Here is a 27,950-nt window from a genome sequence, read left to right on the forward strand (position 1 = left end):
GCTCCAACATATGTCACTCCAGCCAGCACCCTCCTGTGTCACTTCAGCCAGCTCCAACATATGTCACTCCAGCCTGCACCCTCCTGTGTCACTTCAGCCAGCTCCAACATATGTCACTCCAGCCAGCACCTTCCTGTGTCACTCCAGCCAGCTCCAACGTATGTCACTCCAGCCAGCTCCCTCCTGTGTCACTTCAGCCAGCTCCCAATGTATCACTCCAGCCAGCTCCAACATATGTCACTCCAGCCAGCACCCTCCTGTGTCACTCCAGCCAGCTCCAACATATGTCACTCCAGCCAGCACCCTCCTGTGTCACTCCAGCCAGCTCCAACATATGTCACTCCAGCCAGCACCCTCCTGTGTCACTTCAGCCAGCTCCAACATATGTCACTCCAGCCAGCACCCTCCTGTGTCACTTCAGCCAGCTCCAACATATGTCACTCCAGCCATCACCCTCCTGTGTCACTTCAGCCAGCTCCCCCATTGTGTCTCCTGCCAGAACACGCCTGTGTCACTCCAGGCCACCCTTATATGTCACTACAGTTCCCCCCAACTCATGCCATTGCAGACAGGGGCTGGCTGAAAAGGCGGGCAGGGTACCATCTTCCCCGTGGGCCAGTACAATTTCAATGTTCCAGGGCCACTTGACTGCAGATTCTCTGTGAAAAGCTCGGCTGCTTGCTAGAGGCTGCCCCCGCGGCTGAAAGTTGCCAGCCAGCCCCTGATTGCAGCAGCCCCTTATGTGTCCTCTATTTGCCAGTGGATGTCTTGCCCATAGTATTTGGCTCCCCCAGTTTTCAGTCCCCGTAGTGCTGCTGTGTGTCTGGCTGGAGTGCACTGGTTTCTGGATCTGTTGAGGTCATGTGACTTTTTGAGTGTTGGGAGCCACATTTGAGTAAAGAAAGAGCCGCATGTGGCTCAAGAGCCATGAGTTGGCCACTGCTGCACCACGGTCTGCCGCTGTGCCAGCAAAGCACTTATTGTCAGTCCTCCAGGCCCATCTAGTCCCATTCCGGAACACGCACAGAGCCTGAAGTCCATAAACAGATGGTAGGTAGCGCTGAATATGAACAATCGTATTAATCCTTACACCCTATAATAAATCCATAAAGTGTAATTAGAATAAGAACACACAGAACCTGTACATTGTGCATGTATCAAAATCTATGGATGTGTATCCCAGGTTGCGCAAATAAAATGATCAAAGCAGCCTCCTAGAATTTTTAGGAGAAAGACACCAATCTCCAAAACAGAAGTAAACAATGCAAAAATAAAGTACGGGATCTGGCGCTTAATAATTCTATATGCTTGAAATGATAAAAAAACAACACCTTTCCTTAATTTGGAAAGTATTTAATAACAATAAATGGATATATTTTATCTCACCAGAAGGGGGGGTGCGGTGGGCTAAGCCTGATGTCAAAGCAAAGGTCCCGGGCTGTAAAATGCATTTGCACTTTATTGTTATTAAATACTTTCCAAATTAAGGAAAGGTGTTGTTTTTTATCATTTCAAACATATAGAATTATTAAGCGCCAGATCCTGTACTTTATTTTTGCATTGTTTACATTGTGCATGTAGTAAACATTGCAGGGACCAAATCTGAGCATTACTGTATCTCATTATGGGAACATCTTCACCTTATAACCGGTATATGACATTAGTAATCACTAGTTCAGAAATAATGATTCAGATAATCTATGTTTCATGTCACAATTGGGACATTGTAAACCCAACCCGAGACTAAACCGCGCTGTCCCCTGCTATGCAACTACTGGATGTCTCCTTGTGGAAGTTGCTGTTCTGTAATACAGTGTAAGTCAGCTTCATGCAATCAGATACAGCTTACATTGAATTTCATATATCCATCAATCTTGCTTTATGCATTACTTTGGCATGAGAACAGATTTCTGTTTGTACCAATACTGCGCAGTCACCGAAACATTTTCTTCTCTCCGAGATAAAACGTAACATACCGAAGTCACTGACTGCCCCCCCTGGATACCATCTATTGTATCCAATATTTTTAGAAGAGGACGTTTTCTGTGGCCACAGTGAATCAGAGCATCTCTCCCTGCATGTGTTGTACTTTTAGCTTGTGTGGTAAATGCAGGTGATAAAGGCCATACATAGCTCCTGGGGATTCTGTTACTATAGCAGCCAACTAACAAAACAGAGGAGGAAACATCACAGATTTGCTGTGGATGAAACAGAGTTGGAAGCCTCAGAGATTCACTGTACATGAGACCATATACTGAGTATGCTGTCTCCACTAACGTACAGTGTGCATCTCTGAGCACTCTCCAGAGCTCACAATCTAAATACCCACCCCATAGACTGACCAGAATGGTACATGGATGGTACCGCTTACCTCCTACCTTCCCCCCCTTTCCCGTTACAGCTGATATTTATGTATATAGGCATCATGGAGTCTGATGGGACTAGAGTTCAGTTCACCATTTGTGGGTGCATTTACAGATGTGTCCACATACGCCTTTGCTCAAATCCACTGTCTTTGCACCTTCACCGCGCATTTTCCCCCGCCAGAAACTTTTTCCCAAAATATGTGTCTTTGGGGTCTATTTATCGTAAATCACATACTCAATGCGGCCCAGAATCACAGTGTAGTAAGCAATTATACCGGCAGATGTATTAATGAGCACCCGCAGAGGGGTGTACTACGAATTGCCGGCTGTCGGGATCCCGACGCCCAGCATACAGGTGCCGAGATCCCGACAGCCGGGATGCCGGCGGAGGGGAGAGCGCAAAAGAGCCCCTTGCGGGCATGGTGGCACGCTACGCTATTTATTCTCCCTCCAGGGGTGTTGTGGACACCCCAAGAGGGAGAATAGTTGTCTGTGTACCGGCGGTCGGGATCCCGGCGCCGTTATACTGAGCGCTGGGTTCCCGACAGCCGGTATAACGAGTGCCGCACTCCGCAGAGACAGCGGCTCTTTTCAGAGCCTGTCCCTGTGATGTAATTGGAGTGCCAGTGGGAGTACAGTGCATGTCCCACCGATCACACATACGCGGCATTGCAGGTGAGGCTTCTTCGGGAACCCTCTGCTGACTAATTATGAGAAATGTAGCCCAAGGGCTACAACGGTCTAACACCATCTTTAGGTGGTGTTAGCTGCCGGGGCCAAGCTTTGGAATACTTTGCAGATCTCTGTAAATCTGGCAGCATTGCATTCCCCATAGAAACCTATGGGAGTTGCGGCTGCAGATGGGATTGGATGGATCGCAGCAAGTATTTTTGTCATTTAAAAAAAAATGTCCCTTGTAACAGCGGAGCCGTATAAAGTCCATTGTATATACACAGAACTGGGGACGCCAGTCACTCCTGTTTCAGCCTAGAATGTGGGGGCACAACAATGCAGAACTCGGTTAAGTCTGGGGCCCAGTATGATCTATTAAAGGGCCTGGGCCAGAGAGGATGTGGATCACAGCAGCGTTGCTCCCCGCCTCTGTATGCTAGATTATAAGGAGCCTGTCGGCATCTGTTCCCATCTCATAGTGTAGATTATCAGACAGGAGTAGTTCATACAGATGACTAGATGGCGATTTACCGAGGCAGCTAATTCCGTGCCCGGTCTCTAATCTCCGGAACTCTGGTGTTAGGATCAAAAGTTGCAGCACAGTCCACAGATTATTCACTAGCGTTGCAGTTTTGTCCTCTGACTGTGGATGAACATGTCTGGGCTCTGTCAGTCAGGGTGACTGTCGGGGTACCGGGTGTTTTTATTGGGAAGGAGACTGGGTTTACATGGGACTATGCAGCCCCCCGGTACATACTGTATTATTTATATTGTATGAATGAGTTTCCCTTGGTGCATGTAAAAACAAAAAAATCTTACCGTATGTCCAGATGAATTCCCACTCACAGTAATGGCTGTGTACATCCAGGCATTCGGAGTCTCCGGAGCCTGGTAGATGGTGACACCTTCCCTCTGATTGTGATTGATGCAGAAAATTCAGGCAGAACTGCAGAAATGTCTCGGAGGCATCAGTCCTCCCCCAGGTTCCGCTGCAGGAAATGAAACTTCACTGATCCTTGTCCCGAGCATATCCATATAAACAGGTTAATGTCCCTGATCCAAACAACCGTCCCACGTTCCAGCTCAGTGCAGTGAAAGTGACGGCTCGCACTCCGTGTCCAGGACGAGCGATGTTACATTGAAGGCTAAGTGTTGTGGATTAAACGCGTGGCAGTGATTTATATGAATATAGATTAGTTGGTCCTTCTAATACTGATGAATTTATGTGTCCGCCGAATCTGGTTCTCCCTGCCATAGTTGTCTGAGGTTCTATTAGGTGTTTTTTTTCCCCCTGCTAATTCCGATTGCCTCTAATGATCTGTTTGCACATCTAATTATATTTATTTCTTCATTAAGATGGTTTGATGTAATAGTGTCTGGCCCCGGAGCTGTTGTGCACAGTTTATATGTAGTCCTAAGCTTCCTGTGATTGTGCGGATCCGGGCTTTGGAACGGTATTGAGTACATAGAAAAGATTATCCTTCATTCTGGTTTTATTTTGTGTGGGTTGGTGTGTCCAGATGACGGTGGTCAGAGGAGCTGAATGTAAGAGGTGCTCAGGAATGAGCTCAGTTCGGAGGTTTCAGGTTGTGGGTGGCACATTGTAATGAGTGAAGGACGAGTTTCTAGGTACCTGTAGGATTGTTGCTGCAGTAGAGGTAATGGTCGCACACGGTGACTGCATTGTGACTGTCTCAGGAGCAGAACGGGGATATCTATCGGCTTTGTCTTCTGACGATTAGGATTTTCGCCCGGGTGCTGCTGTTTCTGATAACCGTATTCGGACAATAGAAACAAAACCAAATCTATGTATCATGTGCGCTCTCTGATAAATTGGCTGTAACAGTAACTTCAGTTGCGGTGTTATCCTAGTTCTGTGCGTTGGTTTGAGACATGGCTGTTTTACTTTACCAGAAAACTTCACTTTTATTCATTTTCATATAAACATTTCTGCGCTCTGTTTGAAGCAGGTGACATAAAGACGTAGAACACAGAATAAAATGTGGGATTCGGGTGCTTTAAAAGCAAAGCTGTTGTCTCCCTCATCAGGTTTCAGTATAAATAATATAGCTGGGTTGCATCTATCCAAATAGTGAGTTTTAGCAAACTGCACATGCGCAGAAGTGAATTTACACACTTTTGGGAACTCCCGGGCAAGTCACATGGGTCTTGGCTGGTTATCCACGAGTGAAACAGGCGTTCCCAGGCAGCAATGCTGCGAGAGCGTGTGAGAGACCTATCTTGTCAGGGTGTTGTTTGTGTGCAGCGATACTTACGTGCTATTCTGAGTCTCTGCCTATACTAATGATGACCGCTGCAGCTGTGGATGGAGAACAGTGGGCGGAACACCCTTTCCGCTTGCAGCCCTGCGGAAACTCTCATTAGTCGCAAGGTTGAATTTGTCTTCCGAGGCTTCCCGCAAATACAGCCACTGTGCGCCCTCTACTCATAATGTAACCCATAGTCAGATTCCCATATATGTTTTGCCCCCCCCCCCGCAGTATTAAGGGGCAGATTTATCAAAGGTCAGAGAGAGATGTGTTGGTACTTTATCTCTCCCTCTACTGTATCAGCCCCTAACTGCATGTTACGGGTGGTGTTGGAAAAAATGGCAGTTAGAAACGGGTTGGTTCTATGGGGCAGATGTATTAAGCCTGGAGAAGGGATAAAGCAGTGATAAGTACAAGGTGATAATGCACCAGCCAATCATCTCCAATATGTAAATTTACAGTTAGAAGCTGATTGGCTGGTGTGTTATCACCTTGCATTTATCACTGCTTTATCATTTCTCCAGGCTTAATACATTTGCCCCCATGAGTTCTATGTACTAAGCATCAGAGAGAAATAAAGTGAAGAATGTAAGCTCTCACGAGCAGGGCCCTCTTCCCTCATGTGCCTTTACGTCTCTTACTTAACCTGTCTTCTTTTCAATACTCCCTTTGACGGCACTAAATCCCTCGGTTTTCTGGCACCCTGATACTTATGTCAGTGCTGTTTACTGACGCAGCTATGTTTATATACCTTGTACTTGTCCTATATTGTATTGTATTGAAAGTCACTGTCTTCATGTTTTGCTTATTTGTTTACTCTGTAATTGGGCGCTGCGTATCCCATGTGGTGTCATATAAATAAAGGATAATTAATAATAAGGTACCAGCCAACCAGCCTGTAACAGGTATTCTGAACATTCTTACATAGTAACACTCCCAGGTTTGTGAGAAACTGACTTGTTTTAGTTTGTTTAGTACATAAATGAGAAAATGTGACCTGCTAGGTCCATGCCTGACAACGTCTCCAAATCTGTGATTTTACCCATCACCCTGGCAGGACATATTGGGCCAAATGTAGTAAGGTGGTCATTCCGAGTTGATCGCTTGCTAGCAACTTTTTGCAGCGCAGCGATCATCTCAACCGCGGCTAAACTGCGCATGCACCGCAATGTGCAGGCACGTCGTACGAGTACAAAGCGGTTCGTTGCTGATAGATGGATTTAACGAAGAATCCATTCGCACAGCCGAACGCACGGTGATTGACAGAAAGAGGGCGTTTATGGGTGTCAACTGACAGTTTTCAGGGAGTGTTTGGGAAAACGCAGGCGTTTGCAGGGCGGGTGTCTGACGTCAAATCCAGACCAGACACGCTGAAATGATCGCAAGGGCTGAGTAAGTCTAGAGCTACCTAGAAATTGCACAAAATGTTTTTGGCCTGCTCGGCAGCACACGCGTTCGTACACTTGCAAAGCAAAATACACTCCCCCATAGGCGGCGACTATTTGATCGCAAGCCAGCAAAAAGTTGCTAGCGAGCGATCAACTCGGAATGACCCCCTAAGCCTTAGAAAGTGATAAAGTGGAGAGTGATAATGTAGCAGCCAATCGGCTCCTAACTTTCATTTTTCATACACATCCTGTAACATGGCAGGTAGCAGCTGATTGGCTGGTACTTTATCTCTCTCAGAGGCTTGGTACATAGATTCATTTATCTCTCTCCACTTTCTGTCTCCTTGTTTGATAAATCTGCACCTTATACCCCTTTTCCACCTGTAGCACGGGTCGCAGCCGGGAGCCTGACACAACTGCGACCTGTGCTACAGCCCCCTTTCCCACAGCGCTCACCAACCCGGCATATTGCCGGGTTGGTGACGCTGCTAGTGACATGGCAGGGACGGCGCTGGGAGATCACATGATCTCCCAGCGCCGCCCTTGCATACACTGTGAACAGGAGCCGTGTCGCATCAACGCAGCTTCCGTTCACACTACACAGATTACCGGGTTGAACACGTGTTCATCCTGGCAAGTTACCTGGATAGGATTCCCGGATCACTTGATCCGGGAATTTGCAGGGGGACCCGTTTCCACTAAGAAAAAACACGGGTAAATGCACGCCCCCGCACATTTACCCGTATTTTTAAAGGGTGTGGTTCATCAAATCGACAGTGTCTAGGTCGACAATGTTTAGGTCGACCACTATAGGTCGACAGTCACTAGGTCGACATGGATGGAAGGTCGACAGGGTTTCTAGGTCGACATGTGCTAGGTCGACATGAGGATTTTTTTTTTTTTTTGTGTCGTTTTCTTCGTAGAGTGACCGGGATCCCAAATTAGTGCACCGCGTCCCCTCGCATGGCTCGCTTCGCTCGCCATGCTTCGGGCATGGTGCCTTCGCTTCGCTCGGCACACTTTACCCTTCCAATCGTAGTCCACGTGGATCGTTAAGTATGAAAAAATTCAAAAAAAGAAAAAAATGTGAAAAACTCATGTCGACCTTTAGACCTGTCGACCTAGCACATGTCGACCTAGAAACCCTGTCGACCTTCCATCCATGTCGACCTAGTGACTGTCGACCTATAGTGGTCGACCTAAACATTGTCGACCTAAACACTGTCGATCTTCAGACCGGATCCCATTTTTAAAGGTAGTGGAAAAGGGGTATAAGTCTGAAAGATTAAAGAATAAAATAGTCACTCCTAGGGGCAGGAGTAACACTCCCTTTACCTACTGTAAGTGACCAGTTGATGTAGATCACTCTAACGCTATTAACATCCAACCAACAACCACCCTCTTAATTGCTACCTCTATCAATATTGTGCTCTCCTGCCATCGATGCCTGAGAGAAGGATGAGAATCCAGGTCTGGCAGTGAAGTATCCTAATGATATCTATATATGGACACTTTATTTTAAATTCAAGGAAAACCGTCTGCTGTCATAGGCGGAAACTTGTCCAGTGTACATGTGGAACAAGAAGGGATTGTGTAACTGACACTGTTACCGAGCCTATTGTACCTTCCTTTCAGTTTCATTCACACTGTATCATTTCTATCTATAGTATAGGGAACATTGAACTCAGGCCTGTCACCCATGTTTCCAACAGGAGCTATTCTACAGTAGTCAGTTTCTGAGTTAAACACAGTAAGCCACTGAAGTGTGGTCATTATACCGGGAGATTGCAGCAAACATATAGGAGAACATGTGTTTGGCGTGTATCCTATTTCCTCAATGCGCATTTCGCCAGTGGCTAAAGCCCCGTACACACTAGACGAGAAAGTAAAAGATCTCGCTCATAAGGGCCGATCTGAGCGAGATCTTTTACAATCTCGTCCAGTGTGTATATTCAATGGGGGTAATTCAGACCTGATTGCTAGGCTGCGTTTTCGTACAGCGGGCAATTAGGTGTAAAGTGCGCATGCAATGCGCAGGTGCGTCGCATGGGTACAAAGCGGATCGCGGCTCAGCTATGGGATCCCTTTGCACGGGCGTTCGCAAGGACATTGACAGGAAGAAGCCGTTTGTGGGTGGCAACTGACCGTTTTCAGGGAGTGGTTGGAAAAACGCAGGCGTGTTCAAGCGTTTGCACAGCTAAAATACACTCCCCTATGGGCGGGAACTATCTGATCACAGGGCTGCAAAACTCGCTTGCTAGCGATAGGGTCTGAATTAGGCCCAGTGTCGTTAACAATGCACGCTCCCGCACATTGTTAACAACCCCCTCCCTCGTCTGAACATGTATAGACGAGGGAGGTCCTCATTAACGACCGCCTTGCTGCAGTCACCATTACCCCCCCCCCCCCTCTGGCGTCTCTCCCTTTCCACCGCCGGCATCGGCAAGTGTGTATGAACTCGCCAATGCAGGCACCCCACCGGGTCCCCGCTGCCGCCAATATCTGTGTCAGCGGGAATCGGCGTGTTTGTACTGGGCTTTAGGACACACCAGACAGAAATGTCGGAGAACCCGCCGGCAGAGCGGCCGATTCAAGTAAGTATACACACACTTGCCAAATGGCAGCTCGATGTGTCGGTCCTCTCATCTAGCTTTGCGAGTGTTTGAATTTGGCTGCCCAGGTGTGGCGTCATGCCCCTGCAGCAAGTGTGAGCATACCAGGCGTAGACGCATCCTGATGCGCCGATCTAGCTTTATATCAGCCAATGTGATATGTTTGTTCACAGACATGTCGGGGGTACACACCTTCCAACAGGCTCGCGATATATATCGGCAGTTTGCTCAAATGCCTAGTGTGTATCCATCGTAAGTCACACATATATTAACACAATATTATGAATCCAGGGGGATAACGCCATCTATGGATAGACATAACCTAACTACTGATTACAATATTTATATTAAAACCGCCTTGTCTTTAAAGCACTTTATTCACATATTTTTCACCTCCCTTCATCCCCTGTTATTAGACATCAGGTTGTCCCCAACCGATTGCCCTACAGTACAGACAGTGGAAAGATATCCCCCCACCTCCCTAGATACACCCCTGTCCGGACAGTGGAACACATACAGATGTCTTTATATAATGTTGCGCCAGTCGCATCACACAGCAACTCTCGGCATGCCAGATCCCAGGCGGCTTGGCTGCGCAGAGCAGCTTTTCACTCAAAATGTGCTTCTTATACGCATAAATAAAACTATTGGAAGCCACAAAACTGTTTTGCTAGTGTATGCGGACATCTGCGATGTGCTACATTTATCTCTGCAACGGAGTCTGAATTTGAGGGCTCCAAAGCGAATAGCCGCAGCTTTCCCCACACTAGGTACTGTTGTGCCTAATCTGCGCCTTTGTACTTCTGTGAAACCAATTCCCAGGCAGTTAAAGTCGCAGCCTAGAATCTTTAGTACGCTGAGCGGCTTCGCTGGTTCGGCGCGGCTTATAGTGGTCAAAATGTAAAAGAAATATGCAGTTCTACTCTCGCATGGGCACGTGAGGGCACATTTGTACAGAAGTCTTGATGAAGCTGTGTTCAGGGGTGACCAGAGGGGTTTTGGGGACTAGTAACCCCTGGCCTGAAGGGTCTCTCTTTCCAAAGATGCACACTATGTAGTTTCTGTAGTGTTTCTGTATAAATAAATAACCCACAACTGGAATAACCCGACAACCTGAGTTAATTTTCCATATCAATATGTGTGAGGCCGCTCCTGATTGCTAATTAGATTATTACTGATTTACTGCAATTTGACAAACAAGCGAAGACTGTAAGTAAACCTGACAACAGCTGTAAGACGCGACAGGAGGAAGAGGTCGGGTGACTGTATATCCTAGAGAGTGGTTCAGCACTAGATCTTTGGGGAACACATTGCTGTATTTAGGGTCCAATATTCTGGTTGGCAAGGGTTGGCGATAAATCCTCTGTAGTGTCCATATATAATTTGCTGTGTGGTTGCGTTTGTAAGTACCTCTCAGCGGCACCACAATAAAAGTACTTATGTGAATTTAATTGATCCGCACCCAAAACACTGCTGCTTGAAAAATAATGTCTCGGTAATTAATTTCACATTGAGAGAGCTTCCGCTCCTAATCGGTGTCCTGTGACTGGCAGCTTTTATTCCATACATGGGGATGCGCCTTGTGTCCTATAAATCACCCTATATTTCATCTAACAAATCCCAGCGCTGGCAGATTCATTAGACGCAGATACACCTGGGGACATAGCTTGCAGTATTACTGGAGGGATCGTGTCTTGCTATATTATCACTTTAGCGATTGGAAATCCATTCATGGTGACTAAAGCAGCGCCGATACGCCACCACTTAGGGCTCAAACACTCAACGGGCTGATTCAGAGTTGCCCTCTGCTGCGGCCTCTTTAGCTTCTCTTGACATAGTCCCGCCTTCTGCTACTACCCCTGTATGCGGCTCCTCTTTTTAACTGCTGGTTGCTGTAATACTGGGGGTCATTCAGAGTTGCCTCTTTAGCTTCTCTTGACATAGTCCCGCCTTCTGCTACTACCCCTGTATGCGGCTCCTCTTTTTAGCTGCTGGTTGCTGTAATACTGGGGGTCATTCAGAGTTGATCGCTCGCTACGGATTTTCGCCGTTCAGTGATTATGGCAGAAAGAGCTTTGTGGTTTTGCACAGGTTCTAGCGACGCTTCCAGTCGCACTGGCGGACGCAAGGAGATTGACAGGAAGCGGGAGTTTCTGGGTGTCAACTGACCGTTTTCTGGGAGTGTTTGGAAAAACGCAGGCGTGGACGGGCGTTTGCTGGGCGGGTATCTGACGTCATTACCGGGACCTTCGTCGCAGCAATCATCGCACAGGATAAGTAACTACAGGGCTGGTCTTGTTCTGCACAAAATGTGTTTGCTGCCGCTCGGCTGCACAGGCGTTCGCACTCCTGCAAAGTGAAAATACACTCCCAGAGGGCGGCGACTATGTGTTTGCACGGCTGCTAAAAACTGCTAGCGAGCGATCAACTCGGAATGAGGGCCACTGTGCTGTGAATACGTCCATCATTGCAGTTTGGTTAATGTCTGAAATCGCAGTGTTAATAACAGTTTGTACAAACAGCAGTAACCTGCAGACAGCGCTGTCCAGCCCTGGATCAGTGGCTCTCCTAACCTTCTGTGGTGACCCACGGTACTTACCTCCTGCGGCCATTCAGTTATTGTTCCACTTGTGCGACAGCCCAAAGATAAATGATTCCTAACAGCAGCCATTTATCAATGAATGATTGTGTAAGCCCCACCGTTTCCTCTGTACAATCCGTCATGTCAGTGACTTCAGCCACAATCTCTAAACAACCTCTAATTCTCAATCTGTCACCTGGATCAGCCTGCAGTGTATTGCAGGAGTAATATGTCAAAAAGACGTGTCCCTGCCACCACCAGCATCTGCGTATGTGTCTGGGTGGTCTGTGTCGCTCTTTTGCTCCTGACGGCCTACTTTGGATCAGCTGGGCAGCAGGTGGAGAAATAGAAACTTTGATCTAGATGATGTAACACAGTGGTACGAAAACAATGCCATTTGGGTGCCCAAACAGCTCACTTTTTGTACATTTCTGACCGCCATCTTTGGAGGTTGCGAGCAGAAATGCAGGAGGCGGCAGCTGTTCAAGCCCGTAAGGAGCAGCAATTGAATTACTCCGTTGGGTGCCCGGCACTGCCAGACGCCGGCAAAAACTATTTCATTTCCCCCCTATGGTGATGGTGGTGGAGGGGGGGCGGGTGGTATTGAATTTTTTGCACTGCCCAGTGACTGTGGCCAAAAACAATTGAATAGCTCCCGGTCACTTTAGGCTGGAGCCGAGTCAGCACAAATCAGTTGATTTCCCCCCAGTACACTGCAGTGTAGGTTGGTGGATATAGCACTGATTATTTACTTATATCACAGCTTCTCCACATTGTTTCACTAGGGTGTCTATTCATTAAGCAGTGAAAAGTGTGGAGAAGTGAGCCAGTGGAGAAGTTGCCCATGGCAACCAATCAGCATTGAAGTAACATAATTTGCATACTATACAATTGTACGGAGCAACTGATTGTTTGCTATGGGCAACTCTTCCGCATGCTCACTTCTCCACTCTTTTCACTGCTTCATGAATAGACCCCTAAATGCGGGTGTTCGCCTGTATGACGTGTCGGTGTGACCCTATTGTCCCTATCCATAAATCAGACCCCTATTCCCAGTGCAAGAGAATCATCCCAACTCAGACAGACTCTGTATATGCCGTATCTATGTGTCCTCTATATGCCAACATGTGAGCGTCATCAGCCTCAAATGGAATTGCGTGCAAAATTGCATCGCCCTTATATGTGTATGGCCGGCTACGGAGTATGTGCAGGGTGAGAACACGCAGTATCTATACAAGCACCTCTGGTATAGTGCACCATACTGAAGCCTTCTGGTTTTACTTGGACATCTCAATCGGAGATTTCTAGTTCTTGTTTAGCTGCAGCTTTGCATGATCTGGAGGTTTTGGTGGTGCAGTGCAGTACACAGGAGCATGGTGCAGTACAGTATGGTGTACTGGAGATATTGTGGTAGTGCAGTGTACAGGAGCATGGTGCAGTACAGTATGGTGTACTGGAGATATTGTGGTAGTGCAGTACACAGGAGCATGGTGCAGTACAGTATGGTGTACTGGAGATATTGTGGTAGTGCAGTATATAGGAGCATGGTGCAGTACAGTATGGTGTACTGGATATATTGTGGTAGTGCAGTGTACAGGAGCATGGTGCAGTACAGTATGGTGTACTGGAGATATTGTGGTGGTGCAGTACACAGGAGCATGGTGCAGTACAGTATGGTGTACTGGAGATATTGTGGTAGTGCAGTACACAGGAGCATGGTGCAGTACAGTATGGTGTACTGGAGATATTGTGGTAGTGCAGTACACAGGAGCATGGTGCAGTACAGTATGGTGTACTGGAGATATTGTGGCAGTGCAGTGTACAGGAGCATGGTGCAGTACAGTATGGTGTACTGGAGATATTGTGGTAGTGCAGTACACAGGAGCATGGTGCAGTACAGTATGGTGTACTGGAGATATTGTGGTAGTGCAGTGTACAGGAGCATGGTGCAGTACAGTATGGTGTACTGGAGATATTGTGGTAGTGCAGTACACAGGAGCATGGTGCAGTACAGTATGGTGTACTGGAGATATTGTGGTAGTGCAGTACACAGGAGCATGGTGCAGTACAGTATGGTGTACTGGAGATATTGTGGTAGTGCAGTACACAGGAGCATGGTACAGTACAGTATGGTGTACTGGAGATATTGTGGTAGTGCAGTGTACAGGAGCATGGTGCAGTACAGTATGGTGTACTGGAGATATTGTGGCAGTGCAGTACACAGGAGCATGGTGCAGTACAGTATGGTGTACTGGAGATATTGTGGTAGTGCAGTATATAGGTGCATGGTGCAGTACAGTATGGTGTACTGGAGATATTGTGGTAGTGCAGTACACAGGAGCATGGTGCAGTACAGTATGGTGTACTGGAGATATTGTGGTAGTGCAGTGTACAGGAGCATGGTGCAGTACAGTATGGTGTACTGGAGATATTGTGGTAGTGCAGTGTACAGGAGCATGGTACAGTATGGTGTACTGGAGATATTGTGGTAGTGCAGTACACAGGAGCATGGTGCAGTACAGTATGGTGTACTGGAGATATTGTGGTAGTGCAGTACACAGGAGCATGGTGCAGTACAGTATGGTGTACTGGAGATATTGTGGTGGTGCAGTGCAGTACACAGGAGCATGGTACAGTACAGTATGGTGTACTGGAGATATTATGGCAGTGCAGTACACAGGAGCATGGTGCAGTACAGTATGGTGTACTGGAGATATTGTGGTAGTGCAGTACACAGGAGCATGGTGCAGTACAGTATGGTGTACTGGAGATATTGTGGTAGTGCAGTACACAGGAGCATGGTGCAGTACAGTATGGTGTACTGGATATATTGTGGTAGTGCAGTGTACAGGAGCATGGTACAGTACAGTATGGTGTACTGGAGATATTGTGGTAGTGCAGTACACAGGAGCATGGTGCAGTACAGTATGGTGTACTGGAGATATTGTGGTGGTGCAGTGCAGTACACAGGAGCATGGTGCAGTACAGTATGGTGTACTGGAGATATTGTGGTAGTGCAGTACACAGGAGCATGGTGCAGTACAGTATGGTGTACTGGATATATTGTGGTAGTGCAGTGTACAGGAGCATGGTACAGTACAGTATGGTGTACTGGAGATATTGTGGTAGTGCAGTACACAGGAGCATGGTGCAGTACAGTATGGTGTACTGGAGATATTGTGGTGGTGCAGTGCAGTACACAGGAGCATGGTGCAGTACAGTATGGTGTACTGGAGATATTGTGGTAGTGCAGTACACAGGAGCATGGTGCAGTACAATATGGTGTACTGGAGATATTGTGGTAGTGCAGTACACAGGAGCATGGTGCAGTACAGTATGGTGTACTGGATATATTGTGGTAGTGCAGTGTACAGGAGCATGGTACAGTACAGTATGGTGTACTGGAGATATTGTGGTAGTGCAGTACACAGGAGCATGGTGCAGTACAGTATGGTGTACTGGAGATATTGTGGTAGTGCAGTACACAGGAGCATGGTGCAGTACAGTATGGTGTACTGGAGATATTGTGGTAGTGCAGTACACAGGAGCATGGTACAGTACAGTATGGTGTACTGGAGATATTGTGGTAGTGCAGTGTACAGGAGCATGGTGCAGTACAGTATGGTGTACTGGAGATATTGTGGCAGTGCAGTACACAGGAGCATGGTGCAGTACAGTATGGTGTACTGGAGATATTGTGGTAGTGCAGTATATAGGTGCATGGTGCAGTACAGTATGGTGTACTGGAGATATTGTGGTAGTGCAGTACACAGGAGCATGGTGCAGTACAGTATGGTGTACTGGAGATATTGTGGTAGTGCAGTGTACAGGAGCATGGTGCAGTACAGTATGGTGTACTGGAGATATTGTGGTAGTGCAGTGTACAGGAGCATGGTACAGTATGGTGTACTGGAGATATTGTGGTAGTGCAGTACACAGGAGCATGGTGCAGTACAGTATGGTGTACTGGAGATATTGTGGTAGTGCAGTACACAGGAGCATGGTGCAGTACAGTATGGTGTACTGGAGATATTGTGGTGGTGCAGTGCAGTACACAGGAGCATGGTACAGTACAGTATGGTGTACTGGAGATATTATGGCAGTGCAGTACACAGGAGCATGGTGCAGTACAGTATGGTGTACTGGAGATATTGTGGTAGTGCAGTACACAGGAGCATGGTGCAGTACAGTATGGTGTACTGGAGATATTGTGGTAGTGCAGTACACAGGAGCATGGTGCAGTACAGTATGGTGTACTGGATATATTGTGGTAGTGCAGTGTACAGGAGCATGGTACAGTACAGTATGGTGTACTGGAGATATTGTGGTAGTGCAGTACACAGGAGCATGGTGCAGTACAGTATGGTGTACTGGAGATATTGTGGTGGTGCAGTGCAGTACACAGGAGCATGGTGCAGTACAGTATGGTGTACTGGAGATATTGTGGTAGTGCAGTACACAGGAGCATGGTGCAGTACAGTATGGTGTACTGGATATATTGTGGTAGTGCAGTGTACAGGAGCATGGTACAGTACAGTATGGTGTACTGGAGATATTGTGGTAGTGCAGTACACAGGAGCATGGTGCAGTACAGTATGGTGTACTGGAGATATTGTGGTGGTGCAGTGCAGTACACAGGAGCATGGTGCAGTACAGTATGGTGTACTGGAGATATTGTGGTAGTGCAGTACACAGGAGCATGGTGCAGTACAATATGGTGTACTGGAGATATTGTGGTAGTGCAGTACACAGGAGCATGGTGCAGTACAGTATGGTGTACTGGATATATTGTGGTAGTGCAGTGTACAGGAGCATGGTACAGTACAGTATGGTGTACTGGAGATATTGTGGTAGTGCAGTACACAGGAGCATGGTGCAGTACAGTATGGTGTACTGGATATATTGTGGTAGTGCAGTACACAGGAGCATGGTGCAGTACAGTATGGTGTACTGGAGATATTGTGGTAGTGCAGTACACAGGAGCATGGTGCAGTACAGTATGGTGTACTGGAGATATTGTGGTAGTGCAGTACACAGGAGCATGGTGCAGTACAGTATGGTGTACTGGATATATTGTGGTAGTGCAGTGTACAGGAGCATGGTACAGTACAGTATGGTGTACTGGAGATATTGTGGTAGTGCAGTACACAGGAGCATGGTACAGTACAGTATGGTGTACTGGAGATATTGTCGTAGTGCAGTACACAGGAGCATGGTGCAGTACAGTATGGTGTACTGTAGATATTGTAGAGGTGCAGTGTACAGGAGCATGGTACAGTACAGTATGGTGTACTGGAGATATTGTGGTAGTGCAGTACACAGGAGCATGGTGCAGTACAGTATGGTGTACTGGATATATTGTGGTAGTGCAGTATATAGGTGCATGGTGCAGTGCAGTATGGTGTACTGGATATATTGTAGAGGTGCAGTGTACAGGAGCATGGTACAGTACAGTATGGTGTACTGGAGATATTGTGGTGGTGCAGTGCGGTATACAGGAGCATGGCACAGTACAGTATGGTGTACTGGAGATATTGTGGTAGTGCAGTACACAGGAGCATGGTGCAGGTACAGTATGGTGTACTGGAGATATTGTGGTAGTGCAATACACAGGAGCATGGTGCAGTACAGTATGGTGTACTGGAGATATTGTGGTAGTGCAGTGTACAGGAGCATGGTGCAGTACAGTATGGTGTACTGGAGATATTGTGGTAGTGCAGTACACAGGAGCATGGTGCAGTACTGTATGGTGTACTGGAGATATTGTGGTAGTGCAGTATATAGGTGCATGGTGCAGTACAGTATGGTGTACTGTAGATATTGTAGAGGTGCAGTGTACAGGAGCATGGTACAGTATGGTGTACTGGAGATATTGTGGTAGTGCAGTACACAGGAGCATGGTGCAGTACAGTATGGTGTACTGGATATATTGTGGTAGTTCAGTATATAGGTGCATGGTGCAGTACAGTATGGTGTACTGGAGATATTGTAGAGGTGCAGTGTACAGGAGCATGGTACAGTACAGTATGGTGTACTGGAGATATTGTGGTGGTGCAGTGCGGTATACAGGAGCATGGCACAGTACAGTATGGTGTACTGGAGATATTGTGGTAGTGCAGTACACAGGAGCATGGTGCAGTACAGTATGGTGTACTGGAGATATTGTGGTAGTGCAGTACACAGGAGCATGGTGCAGTACAGTATGGTGTACTGGAGATATTGTGGTAGTGCAGTGTACAGGAGCATGGTGCAGTACAGTATGGTGTACTGGAGATATTGTGGTAGTGCAGTACACAGGAGCATGGTGCAGTACTGTATGGTGTACTGGAGATATTGTAGAGGTGCAGTGTACAGGAGCATGGTACAGTATGGTGTACTGGAGATATTGTGGTAGTGCAGTACACAGGAGCATGGTACAGTACAGTATGGTGTACTGGAGATATTGTGGTGGTGCAGTATATAGGTGCATGGTGCAGTACAGTATGGTGTACTGGAGATATTGTAGAGGTGCAGTGTACAGGAGCATGGTACAGTACAGTATGGTGTACTGGAGATATTGTGGTAGTGCAGTATAGAGGTGCATGGTGCAGTGCAGTACAGTATGGTGTACTGGATATATTGTGGTAGTGCAGTGTACAGGAGCATGGTACAGTACAGTATGGTGTACTGGAGATATTGTGGTAGTGCAGTACACAGGAGCATGGTACAGTACAGTATGGTGTACTGGAGATATTGTCGTAGTGCAGTACACAGGAGCATGGTGCAGTACAGTATGGTGTACTGTAGATATTGTAGAGGTGCAGTGTACAGGAGCATGGTACAGTACAGTATGGTGTACTGGAGATATTGTGGTAGTGCAGTACACAGGAGCATGGTGCAGTACAGTATGGTGTACTGGATATATTGTGGTAGTGCAGTATATAGGTGCATGGTGCAGTACAGTATGGTGTACTGGAGATATTGTAGAGGTGCAGTGTACAGGAGCATGGTACAGTACAGTATGGTGTACTGGAGATATTGTGGTGGTGCAGTGCAGTATACAGGAGCATGGCACAGTACAGTATGGTGTACTGGAGATATTGTGGTAGTGCAGTACACAGGAGCATGGTGCAGTACAGTATGGTGTACTGGAGATATTGTGGTAGTGCAGTACACAGGAGCATGGTGCAGTACAGTATGGTGTACTGGAGATATTGTGGTAGTGCAGTATATAGGTGCATGGTGCAGTACAGTATGGTGTACTGTAGATATTGTAGAGGTGCAGTGTACAGGAGCATGGTACAGTATGGTGTACTGGAGATATTGTGGTAGTGCAGTACACAGGAGCATGGTACAGTACAGTATGGTGTACTGGAGATATTGTGGTGGTGCAGTATATAGGTGCATGGTGCAGTACAGTATGGTGTACTGGAGATATTATAGAGGTGCAGTACACAGGAGCATGGTACAGTACAGTATGGTGTACTGGAGATATTGTGGTGGTGTAGTGTACAGGAGCATGGTACAGTACAGTATGGTGTACTGGAGATATTGTGGTGGTGCAGTGCAGTATACAGGAGCATGGTACAGTACAGTATGGTGTACTGGAGATATTGTGGTAGTGCAGTGCAGTATACAGGAGCATGGTACATTACAGTATGGTGTACTGGAGATGTTGTGTAGGTGCAATGCAGTATACATGAGCATGATGCAGTACAGTGTGGTTTACTGAAGATATTGTAGTGGTGCATTGCAGTATACAAGAGTATGGTACAGTATGGTGTACTGGAGATATTATGGTGGTGGTGCAGTGCAGGTTAGAGGAGCATGGTACAGTACATTATGGTGTACTGGATATATTGTGGTAGTGCAGTGTACAGGAGCATGGTGCAGTACAATATGGTGTACTGGAGATATTGTGGTAGTGCAGTATACAGGAGCATGGTGCAGTAGTGGTGTACTGGAGATATTGTGGTGGTGCAGAGTAGTATACAGGAGCATAGCACAGTATGGTGTACTGGAGATATATTGTGGTGGTGCAGTAGTGGTATACTGGAGATATTGTGGAAGTGCAATGCAGTATACAGGAGCATGATGCAGTACAGTGTGGTGTACTGGAGATATTGTAGTGGTGCAGTATACAGGAGCATGGTGCAGTAGGGGTATACTGGAGATATTGTGGAGGTGCAATGCAGTGTACAAGAGCATGATGTAGTACAGTGTGGTTTACTGGAGATACTGTAGTGGTGCAGTGCAGTATAGAGGAGCATGGTGCATTACTGTATGGTATACTGGAGATATTGTGGTGGTGCAGTATACAGGAGCATGGTACAGTATGGTGTACTGGAGATATTGTGGTGCAATGCAGTATACAGGAGCATGGTGCAGTACAGTGTGGTGTACTGGAGATATTCTTGTGGTGTAATGCAGTATACATGAGCATAATGCAGTGCTGTACTGGAGATATTGTAGTGGTGCAGTGCAGTATACAGGAGCATGGTACAGTATGGTGTACTGGAGATATTGTGGTGGTGCAGTATACAGGAGCATGGTGCAGTACAGTGTGGTGAACTGGAGATATTCTGGTGGTGCAATGCAGTATACGTGAGCATGATGCAGTGGTGTAGTGGAGATATTGTGGTGGTATAGAGCAGTATACAGGAGCATGGTGCAGTAGTGGTGTACTGGAGATAATGTGGTAGTGCAGTATACAGGAGCATGGTGCAGTACAGTATGGTGTACTGGAGATATTGTGGTAGTACAGTATACAGGAGCATGGTGCACAAGAGATTGTGGTGGTGCAGTATATCATTGCATAGTGCAGTACTGTGTTGTACTGGAGATTGTTATAGTGCAGTGCAGTATATTGGAGCAAGGTGCAGTACAGTGTGCACAATCTAGGAGCATGGTCTAGTGTGGTGTACTGGAGATTGTGGTTGCGCATTATACTGTATATAAGCATGGTGCAGTACAATGTGTTTTGTAGAAGGGATTATGTTGGAGCATTACAGTGTATAGGAACATGGTACAGTACAATGAGTTTTATACTGGGGATTGTGTTGGAGCAGTGTAGGAACATGGTGCAGAACAATTAGGTGTTTGGAAGATTGGTGTTCTGTAATGTGTTGAAATATGGTGCAGTACAGTGTGGTGTACTGGGAATTGTTGTACAGGATGGTACAACAATGTGTATTAGAGTTCTGTGTAATGCACAGTGTTGTATATTAGAGCATCACTTATTGCATTGGAGGGAGGGCAGTTTGGGTGTACTGGAGAGGGTGCAGTATGGGTGGGCGCACTGGAGGGATGGTGATGGGGGAGGGATGGCGGTGGGGGTACGTTGGAGAGGGTGCAGTATGGGCGGGAGCACTGGAGCGATGGTAGTGGGGGTACATTGAAGGGATGGCAGTGGGGGTACGTTGGAGAGGGTGCAGTATGGGTGGGCGCACTGGATGGATGGCAGTGGGGGTACGTTGGAGAGGGTGCACTGGAGGGATGGCAGTGGGGGTACGTTGGAGAGGGTGCAGTATGGGAGGGTGCACTGGAGGGATGTCAGTGGGGGTACATTGGAGGGATGTCAGTGGGGGTACGTTGGAGAGGGTGCAGTATGGGAGGGTGCACTGGAGGGATGTCAGTGGGGGTACGTTGGAGAGGGTGCAGTATGGGAGGGTGCACTGGAGGGATGTCAGTGGGGGTACGTTGGAGAGGGTGCAGTATGGGTGGGTGCACTGGAGGGATGTCAGTGGGGGTACGTTGGAGAGGGTGCAGTATGGGAGGGTGCACTGGAGGGATGTCAGTGGGGGTACGTTGGAGAGGGTGCAGTATGGGTGGGCGCACTGGATGGATGGCAGTGGGGGTACGTTGGAGAGGGTGCACTGGAGGGATGGCAGTGGGGGTACGTTGGAGAGGGTGCAGTATGGGTGGGTGCGCTGGAGAGGGGGCAATGTGAGCACCCTGGAGAAAGAGCTCACTGTGGTATATTGGGAAGTTGCCACCATGTAATGGCGACATGATCCGGTGAGGGCCACATAGCTTGCTGCCGCTGTGCTTTGATATGATTTCCGTGTACAGAAAACTCTGTGATCTACAGAGAACATTCAGTGTCTGCACACAGTAACCCAGCCAGTGACTCAGGCTCTCACTATTGTCCCTGTCCTGGTTTGGAGGAGAACAATGTCATTTCAGGACACATGGCATCTGTAGCATACATAAAGGGTGGAGAGAAATGTGGAGCTGTGATACCATTCGCTATCCTGCCAGAGATCCCAATTACAGATTGTGTTCTGTGTCCCCGAAATATGTAATGTCCAGTAATGACTCCCCCTGCCAGGGAATGTACGGTCATCTTCTTCCTGAACGAGGATAGATTATCGGAGTAATTACATTCTGCTTCTGCTGCATAATGTTCTCACTAACTCATTTCTCTTCTCCAGGTCCATCATGTCTCCGCAGCAGATGAACCAAAGACCCTATAGCATGGTCAGTGAGGGGTCTTCAGCTGTGACCCCACCCACGGCAGAGGCCAGGCCCCCACCCAAGGTAATTAGGAAACTGAATGACATATTATGCGTCACCTCTCCATGATTAGAATGGTACGGCCCAGGATCCCAGATCCCCACAGAGGCGTAAGAGGGGTCTGCCAGTCTCTCCCATTGCACTGAAAGATGTTTTGTCCTAAGACCCACTGACCTGAATATTCATACGTTGTGATAATGTGTAAAATCGCTGAGTGTGCGCATATATCCGGGAGCTGCGGATGTAAATCTCCATTCTATTTACTTTGGTAGAATTTGCAATGGAAATGACTGAGCAGGTGGAGAACATTGTGTCTGAGCAAATAAACATTTCTCTCTAGTTGCCTCATAAGATTAGTATAATAATCTGTGTGTGCTGTACCTATGCCATCTGCTCATCGTTATATACACAATGCACGTCCAGGTGTAATGCACTGTAACAATGGAGAATGTCTCATTCAGCACTATAGAAACCCAAAACGCAAGCGGATCTCATTACACAGCACACGGCAGACACTCCTCCCAGAGCAGTATAGGGTGTCACAGGACAGCGCAGTACAGAGCAACCTCATAGTCTGCATAGGGTGTCACAGAGCAGTATAGGGTGTCACAGGACAGCGCAGTACAGAGCAACCTCATAGTCTGCATAGGGTGATACAGAGCAGTATAGGGTGTCACAGGACAGTGCAGTACAGAGCAACCTCATAGTCTGCATAGTGTGATACAGAGCAGTATAGGGTGTCACAGGACAGTGCAGCACAGAGCAACCTCATAGGGTGATACAGAGCAGTATAGGGTGTCACAGGACAGTGCAGTACAGAACAACCTCATAGTCTGCATAGGGTGATACAGAGCAGTATAGGGTGTCACAGGACAGTGCAGTACAGAGCAACCTCATAGTCTGCATAGTGTGATACAGAGCAGTATAGGGTGTCACAGGACAGTGCAGCACAGAGCAACCTCATAGGGTGATACAGAGCAGTATAGGGTGTCACAGGACAGTGCAGTACAGAACACCCTCATAGTCTGCATAGGGTGATACAGAGCAGTATAGGGTGTCACAGGACAGTGCAGTACAGAGCAACCTCATAGTCTGCATAGTGTGATACAGAGCAGTATAGGGTGTCACAGGACAGTGCAGCACAGAGCAACCTCATAGGGTGATACAGAGCAGTATAGGGTGTCACAGGACAGTGCAGTACAGAACACCCTCATAGTCTGCATAGGGTGATACAGAGCAGTATAGGGTGTCTCAGGACAGTGCAGCACAGAGCAACCTCATAGTCTGCATAGGGTGATACAGAGCAGTATAGGGTGTCTCAGGACAGTGCAGTACAGAGCAACCTCATAGTCTGCATAGGATGATACAGAGCAGTATAGGGTGTCACAGGACAGTGCAGTACAGAGCAACCTCATAGTCTGCATAGGGTGATACAGAGCAGTATAGGGTGTCTCAGGACAGTGCAGTACAGAGCAACCTCATAGTCTGCATAGGATGATACAGAGCAGTATAGGGTGTCACAGGACAGTGCAGTACAGAGCAACCTCATAGTCTGCATAGGGTGATACAGAGCAGTATAGGGTGTCACAGGACAGTGCAGTACAGAGCAACCTCATAGTCTGCATAGGGTGATACAGAGCAGTATAGGGTGTCACAGGACAGTGCAGTACAGACCAACCTCATAGTCTGCATAGGGTGATACAGAGCAGTATAGGGTGTCACAGGACAGCGCAGCACAGATCAACCTCATAGTCTGCATAGGGTGATACAGAGCAGTATAGGGTGTCACAGGACAACACAGCACAGACCAACCTCATAGTCTGCATAGGGTGATACAGAGCAGTATAGGGTGTCACAGGACAGTGCAGCACAGACCAACCTCATAGTCTGCATAGGGTGATACAGAGCAGTATAGGGTGTCACAGGACAGCGCAGCACAGACCAACCCCATAGTCTGCATAGGGTGATACAGAGCAGTATAGGGTGTCACAGGACAACACAGCACAGACCAACCTCATAGTCTGCATAGGGTGATACAGAGCAGTATAGGGTGTCACAGGACAGTGCAGTACAGAGCAACCTCATAGTCTGCATAGGGTGATACAGAGCAGTATAGGGTGTCTCAGGACAGTGCAGTACAGAGCAACCTCATAGTCTGCATAGGATGATACAGAGCAGTATAGGGTGTCACAGGACAGTGCAGTACAGAGCAACCTCATAGTCTGCATAGGGTGATACAGAGCAGTATAGGGTGTCACAGGACAGTGCAGTACAGAGCAACCTCATAGTCTGCATAGGGTGATACAGAGCAGTATAGGGTGTCACAGGACAGTGCAGTACAGACCAACCTCATAGTCTGCATAGGGTGATACAGAGCAGTATAGGGTGTCACAGGACAGCGCAGCACAGATCAACCTCATAGTCTGCATAGGATGATACAGAGCAGTATAGGGTGTCACAGGACAGCGCAGCACAGACCAACCTCATAGTCTGCATAGGGTGATACAGAGCAGTATAGGGTGTCACAGGACAGTGCAGCACAGACCAACCTCATAGTCTGCATAGGGTGATACAGAGCAGTATAGGGTGTCACAGGACAGCACAGCACAGACCAACCTCATAGTCTGCATAGGGTGATACAGAGCAGTATAGGGTGTCACAGGACAACACAGCACAGACCAACCTCATAGTCTGCATAGGGTGATACAGAGCAGTATAGGGTGTCACAGGACAGTGCAGCACAGACCAACCTCATAGTCTGCATAGGGTGATACAGAGCAGTATAGGGTGTCACAGTACAGCACAGAGCAACCTCCTAGTCTGCATAGGGTGATACAGAGCAGTATAGGGTGTCACAGGACAGCACAGCACAGACCAACCTCATAGTCTGCATAGGGTGATACAGAGCAGTATAGGGTGTCACAGGACAACACAGCACAGACCAACCTCATAGTCTGCATAGGGTGATACAGAGCAGTATAGGGTGTCACAGGACAGTGCAGCACAGACCAATCTCATAGTCTGCATAGGGTGATACAGAGCAGTATAGGGTGTCACAGGACAGCGCAGCACAGACCAACCCCATAGTCTGCATAGGGTGATACAGAGCAGTATAGGGTGTCACAGGACAACACAGCACAGACCAACCTCATAGTCTGCATAGGGTGATACAGAGCAGTATAGGGTGTCACAGGACAGTGCAGCACAGACCAACCTCATAGTCTGCATAGGGTGATACAGAGTAGTGTAAGGTGTCACAGGACAGAATAACTAGTATCAGTCTATAGCAGGTGATAGTTATGACTAGTATCAGTGTATAGCAGGTGATAGTTATGACTAGTATCAGTGTATAGTAGGTGATAGTTATTACTAGTATCAGTGTATAGTAGGTGAAAGTTATTACTAGTGTCAGTGTATAGTAGGTGGTAGTTATGACTAGTATCAGTGTATAGCAGGTGATAGTTATGACTAGTATCAGTGTATAGTAGGTGATAGTTATGACTAGTATCAGTGTATAGCAGGTGATAGTTATGACTAGTATCAGTGTATGGTAGGTGATAGTTATTACTAGTATCAGTGTATGGTAGGTGATAGTTATTACTAGTATCAGTGTATAGTAGGTGATAGTTATTACTAGTATCAGTGTATAGTAGGTGATAGTTATTACTAGTATCAGTGTATAGTAGGTGATAGTTATGGCTAGTATCAGTGTATGGTAGGTGATAGTTATTACTAGTATCAGTGTATAGTAGGTGATAGTTATTACTAGTATCAGTGTATAGTAGGTGATAGTTATTACTAGTATCAGTGTATAGTAGGTGATAGTTATGACTAGTATCAGTGTATAGTAGGTGATAGTTATTACTAGTATCAGTGTATAGTAGGTGATAGTTATGACTAGTATCAGTGTATAGCAGGTGATAGTTATGACTAGTATCAGTGTATAGTAGGTGATAGTTATGACTAGTATCAGTGTATAGCAGGTGATAGTTATGACTAGTATCAGTGTATAGTAGGTGATAGTTATGACTAGTATCAGTGTATAGTAGGTGATAGTTATGACTAGTATCAGTGTATGGTAGGTGATAGTTATTACTAGTATCAGTGTATGGTAGGTGATAGTTATTACTAGTATCAGTGTATAGTAGGTGATAGTTATTACTAGTATCAGTGTATAGTAGGTGATAGTTATGGCTAGTATCAGTGTATGGTAGGTGATAGTTATTACTAGTATCAGTGTATAGTAGGTGATAGTTATGACTAGTATCAGTGTATAGTAGGTGATAGTTATGACTAGTATCAGTCTATAGCAGGTGATAGTTATGACTAGTATCAGTGTATAGTAGTTGATAGTTATTACTAGTATCAGTGTATAGTAAGTGATAGTTATGGCTAGTATCAGTGTATAGTAGGTGATAGTTATGACTAGTATCATTGTATAGTAGGTGATAGTTATTACTAGTATCAGTGTATAGTAGGTGATAGTTATGGCTAGTATCAGTGTATGGTAGGTGATAGTTATTACTAGTATCAGTGTATAGTAGGTGATAGTTATTACTAGTATCAGTGTATAGTAGGTGATAGTTATGACTAGTATCAGTGTATAGTAGGTGATAGTTATGGCTAGTATCAGTGTATGGTAGGTGATAGTTATTACTAGTATCAGTGTATAGTAGGTGATAGTTATGACTAGTATCAGTGTATAGTAGGTGATAGTTATTACTAGTATCAGTGTATAGTAGGTGATAGTTATGACTAGTATCAGTCTATAGCAGGTGATAGTTATGACTAGTATCAGTGTATAGTAGGTGATAGTTATTACTAGTATCAGTGTATAGTAAGTGATAGTTATTACTAGTATCAGTGTATAGCAGGTGATAGTTATGACTAGTATCAGTGTATAGCAGGTGATAGTTATTACTAGTATCAGTGTATAGTAGGTGATAGTTATTACTAGTATCAGTGTATAGTAGGTGATAGTTATGACTAGTATCAGTGTATAGTAGGTGATAGTTATTACTAGTATCAGTGTATAGTAGGTGATAGTTATTACTAGTATCAGTGTATAGTAGGTGATAGTTATTACTAGTATCAGTGTATAGTAGGAGATAGTTATGACTAGTATCAGTGTATAGTAGGTGATAGTTATGACTAGTATCAGTGTATAGCAGGCGATAGTTTTGGCTAGTATCAGTGTATAGTAGGCGATAGTTATGGCTAGTATCAGTGTATAGTAGGCGATAGTTATGACTAGTATCAGTGTATAGTAGGTGATAGTTATGACTAGTATCAGTGTATAGTAGGTGATAGTTATGACTAGTATCAGTATATAGCAGGCGATAGTTCTGGCTAGTATCAGTGTATAGTAGGCGATAGTTATGGCTAGTATCAGTGTATAGTAGGCGATAGTTATGACTAGTATCAGTGTATAGTAGGTGATAGTTATGACTAGTATCAGTGTATAGTAGGTGATAGTTATTACTAGTATCAGTGTATAGTAGGTGATAGTTATTACTAGTATCAGTGTATAGTAGGTGATAGTTATTACTAGTATCAGTGTATAGTAG

General features: G+C 46.4%; 1 protein-coding gene across 8 annotated transcripts in view; it reads left to right on the forward strand.

Moving 5' to 3' along the window:
- The window catches only part of PLEKHA7 (pleckstrin homology domain containing A7), a 280,439-nt gene that overhangs the window by 163,755 nt on the left and 88,734 nt on the right, over positions 1–27,950 (forward strand). For all 8 annotated transcript variants that reach the window (XM_063946452.1, XM_063946455.1, XM_063946453.1 and 5 more), the window contains one exon: positions 22,302–22,407. In XM_063946452.1, the coding sequence (XP_063802522.1) occupies positions 22,302–22,407 (106 nt within the window). The remainder of the gene's footprint in view (positions 1–22,301; positions 22,408–27,950) is intronic.

The sequence above is a fragment of the Pseudophryne corroboree genome, chromosome 11 (genome assembly GCF_028390025.1).
Source record: "Pseudophryne corroboree isolate aPseCor3 chromosome 11, aPseCor3.hap2, whole genome shotgun sequence".
In the NCBI taxonomy this organism is placed as follows: domain Eukaryota; kingdom Metazoa; phylum Chordata; class Amphibia; order Anura; family Myobatrachidae; genus Pseudophryne; species Pseudophryne corroboree.